Raw genomic sequence first — 3,094 nt, 5'->3', positions numbered from 1 at the left:
AGCAAGGAAACATTTGATGTTGAAGTATAAGCAAAAGGTCAAATATCTGATGAAGAGATTCAAAAAATATAGCTTAACTCAAGTATCTAGAACCCAGAACAAACAAGTTGATTCCCTCAGTAAGCTGGCTTCCCTAACCTTTGCTCACTTAACAAAGAAGGTGCTGGTGGAAGTCCTGAAGAACCTATCAAATGAGGAACAAGAAGTACAAGACATCATTGAAGAAGAGGGAACCGCTTGGATGACCCCCATAATAGAGCTCCTTAAAGAAGGGAAGCTCCCCACCAACAAAAGAAAAAGCCCTAAAGCTCAAGCTTAAGGCTAAAATATGTGATAGAAGATAATATCCTGTACAAGAAGGGGTATTTAAGCCCTTTGCTATGATGTATGGGACCTCTTCATAGCAACTATCTGGTGAGAGAAGTACACGAAGGCATTTGCAAGACATAATCTGGTCCAAGGTTGGTGGTAACTAGGTTAATGAACCTTGAGTACTATTGGCCAACAATGCACATTGAATCCACAGAGGTCATTCACAAATGTGAAGCTTGTCAGCTCCACGCTCCCGTCAAAGCAAACCCGAAGCATAACCTGGTATCCATTATTGCTGCTTGGCCATTATACAAGTGGGGAATAAACATTATTGGTCCCTTCCCCGAAGCAGCTGCAAGGTGAAAGTCCTACTAGTAGTCGTCAATTATTTCACCAAGTGGCAAGAAGTTAAGCCCCTAGCTTCCATCAAAGGGAAGCTGGTAATAAACTTTGTGTTGGAAAACATAATTTGTAGATATCAGATGACCGGTGAAATAGTGACGGATAATGGGAAGAAATTTGCTAAGAAACCATTCAGCCTTTGGTGTAAGGAGTTGCAAATCAAGCAAGTGTTTAGCTCAGTAGCATACGCCCATTCCAACGGCCAAGTTGAACGAATGAACCATAGCACCGTTGAAGGTATCAAGGCAAGGTTGGGAAGATATGATAAGAATTGGGTAGAAGAGTTTCCAAGCGTCCTTTAGGCTATCCGGACCATGGAGAAACCAAGTCTTGGGAAAACACCCTACAGCCTGATCTTTGGTACAGAAGCAGTCATCCCCCGCGGAAATTGGGGTAAACTCAAGAAGGGTGAGAAACATAAACGAGGAAGCCAATGAATTTGAGGTTCTACTTAACCTTGATCTCCTAGAAGAAGCCCGCGAGCAGGCTGCTATTGAGGAAGTCGGATACAAGAAGAAGGTGGAAGCCTTCTACAACATAAGGGTAAGAAAAGAAGTGTTTAAACCTGGAGATCTGGTCCTTAGAAACAACGAGGCCAGCAGGCAATCTGACACGGGAAAGTTGGGACCCAAATGGGAAGGTCCCTATGTCATCAAAGAAGCTCACATGGGCGGATCCTATAAGCTCAATGATATGGAAGGAAGAAAGGTGCCACGTCACTAAAACGACAAGCACCTCAAGAAGTTTTTAGTTTAGGACAACATTTTAAGGTCCTTGTAATAGTTGTTTTGGTTTAATGAAATTGGAAAGATCAATTAATGATATTTTATTTTGAGTAATAAACTTGTTTATTATCCTATCTAAGGGTGAGCCCCTCGCGTAGTTCCAAATCATGTAAAGGCACTACAACAAAAAAGGCTTTTTAGTACGCACAAAAGTGTCCTAAAATGTTATTTTATAGGACCTTTCATTTAATAGGACCAACGAGAAAAGCGTTTCATGTAAAGGGGTCGTAATAAGTCTCGGAACTCAAAAAGCGTGCTGATATCCCAAATAAGATTATGAAACCAATTTTATGGTTGCATAAAATATCCGTTAACAACCCAAAAAACATCCCAATAAAAATATATTATTACACTTTTACAATGTTTTAACATGTGCTTGCCAATCTTTAATCTTTTGATACACATACAAGCGCCCTTAAAAATTTATTTATAAGACCCTTATAATGTAACATTATAGGTACTTTTGTACAAAGAAAAAAGTCTTGATATCCCAAATAAGATTATGAAACCAATTTTATGGTCGCATAATATATCCATTAACAACCCAAAAAACGTCTCAATAAAAACATATTAGGACACTATTACAATATTTTGACATGTGCTTACTTAACACTAGTACAAAAAAGTGAGCAAATATGACATTAATCAATCAAATATGGCGGCAAATCAACCGCCTTAAAAGACAAATAAAAACATAGCTAGAACAGAAAAAGTTAGCAAATAAACAACATATCCAAACAATGAACCATTTTAAAAATAGCTAGAACAGCAAGCATTCATCTTGACCATTAGTCTAAATTATTCTTTATTTTACATACATATTATTAAAGCATTCAGCTTAACACAAATAAAAACAATCATCCAAAAACCTCTATGACTCCATACAACCACCTTTATCAGCCACAAACCTTCAATAGCATTGGCGTAAGCTAGAATTCTTTGCCACTGATCAAAACACAGAAAAATGTTTGTTAGTCACTATTAAAGATTAATATAAAGCAAGATCCCCTTGTTAAAATCAGGAAGCAATTGAAATAAATAAGTCATAATAGAGTCAACATTAATACAAAGCCCTTTGGTGCTAATAAAAAACCTGTAATAATATGTGTGATATGTGTTGCCAAAAGCCCTTTAGTTCGTGTAGGCCTTGAGGTCAAATGAACAACATGTCAAAGTGGATTAATGTGTCAAAGTGACTTAACCATCCATGTAATTAACTCTCAATACAATAAATAGACTGTGTCCCGAGGCCCGAGTCTCACTCTCAAGTGTACTAAACAAATAATTTATAGAAAATGAAAAAAAATTTAACACTTATAAAAGAATAGAATATTAATATGCTGACCTTCATCCATCCTCCTAATCCTTGCCATCACACAATGACATAAACACTTTTAAAACACCAAAAAGTATTACATTAGATAATGGTGTAGAGTCAAAACATATGGTGAACGCCATACATCGCCATTTAGTAATCGCCATCGAGGAGGGAAAGTCCGGTCAGCTCGCAACATACGGCAAGCCGAAAAAAGCTCCTGCATATGGCATATGTGGTTGTTTAAAAGCTTCTGATTGGTTCTTATAAAGTTTAAAAA

At 37.3% G+C, this 3,094-nt stretch overlaps 1 protein-coding gene across 1 annotated transcript; it reads left to right on the top strand.

Annotated features, from left to right (window-relative positions):
* Positions 1–507: 507 nt before the first annotated feature.
* LOC143570015 (uncharacterized) lies at positions 508–1,437 on the top strand. Its single transcript, XM_077055805.1, has 3 exons — positions 508–671; positions 788–989; positions 1,081–1,437. The coding sequence occupies exons 1-3, from the start codon at positions 508–510 to the stop codon at positions 1,435–1,437; spliced, it is 723 nt and encodes a 240-aa protein (XP_076911920.1).
* The last annotated feature ends 1,657 nt before the right edge of the window (positions 1,438–3,094 follow it).

Source organism: Bidens hawaiensis, unplaced genomic scaffold (assembly GCF_021521415.1).
Source record: "Bidens hawaiensis isolate Kalapana, Puna unplaced genomic scaffold, B.hawaiensis_p1.1 tig00000097_1, whole genome shotgun sequence".
NCBI lineage: Eukaryota > Viridiplantae > Streptophyta > Magnoliopsida > Asterales > Asteraceae > Bidens > Bidens hawaiensis.
The sequence above is the reverse complement of the archived record's forward strand: the minus strand, read 5'-3'. Positions and strand labels throughout refer to the sequence as shown.

Coding starts and splice junctions, on each gene's coding strand:
- LOC143570015 (XM_077055805.1), top strand. CDS start 508: ATGCACATTGAATCCACAGAGGTCATTCACAAATGTGAAGCTTGTCAG. Junction 672..787: donor TTCCCCGAAGCAGCTGCAAG/GTGAAAGTCCTA, acceptor CATAATTTGTAG/ATATCAGATGACCGGTGAAA. Junction 990..1,080: donor GAAGATATGATAAGAATTGG/GTAGAAGAGTTT, acceptor TCTTTGGTACAG/AAGCAGTCATCCCCCGCGGA.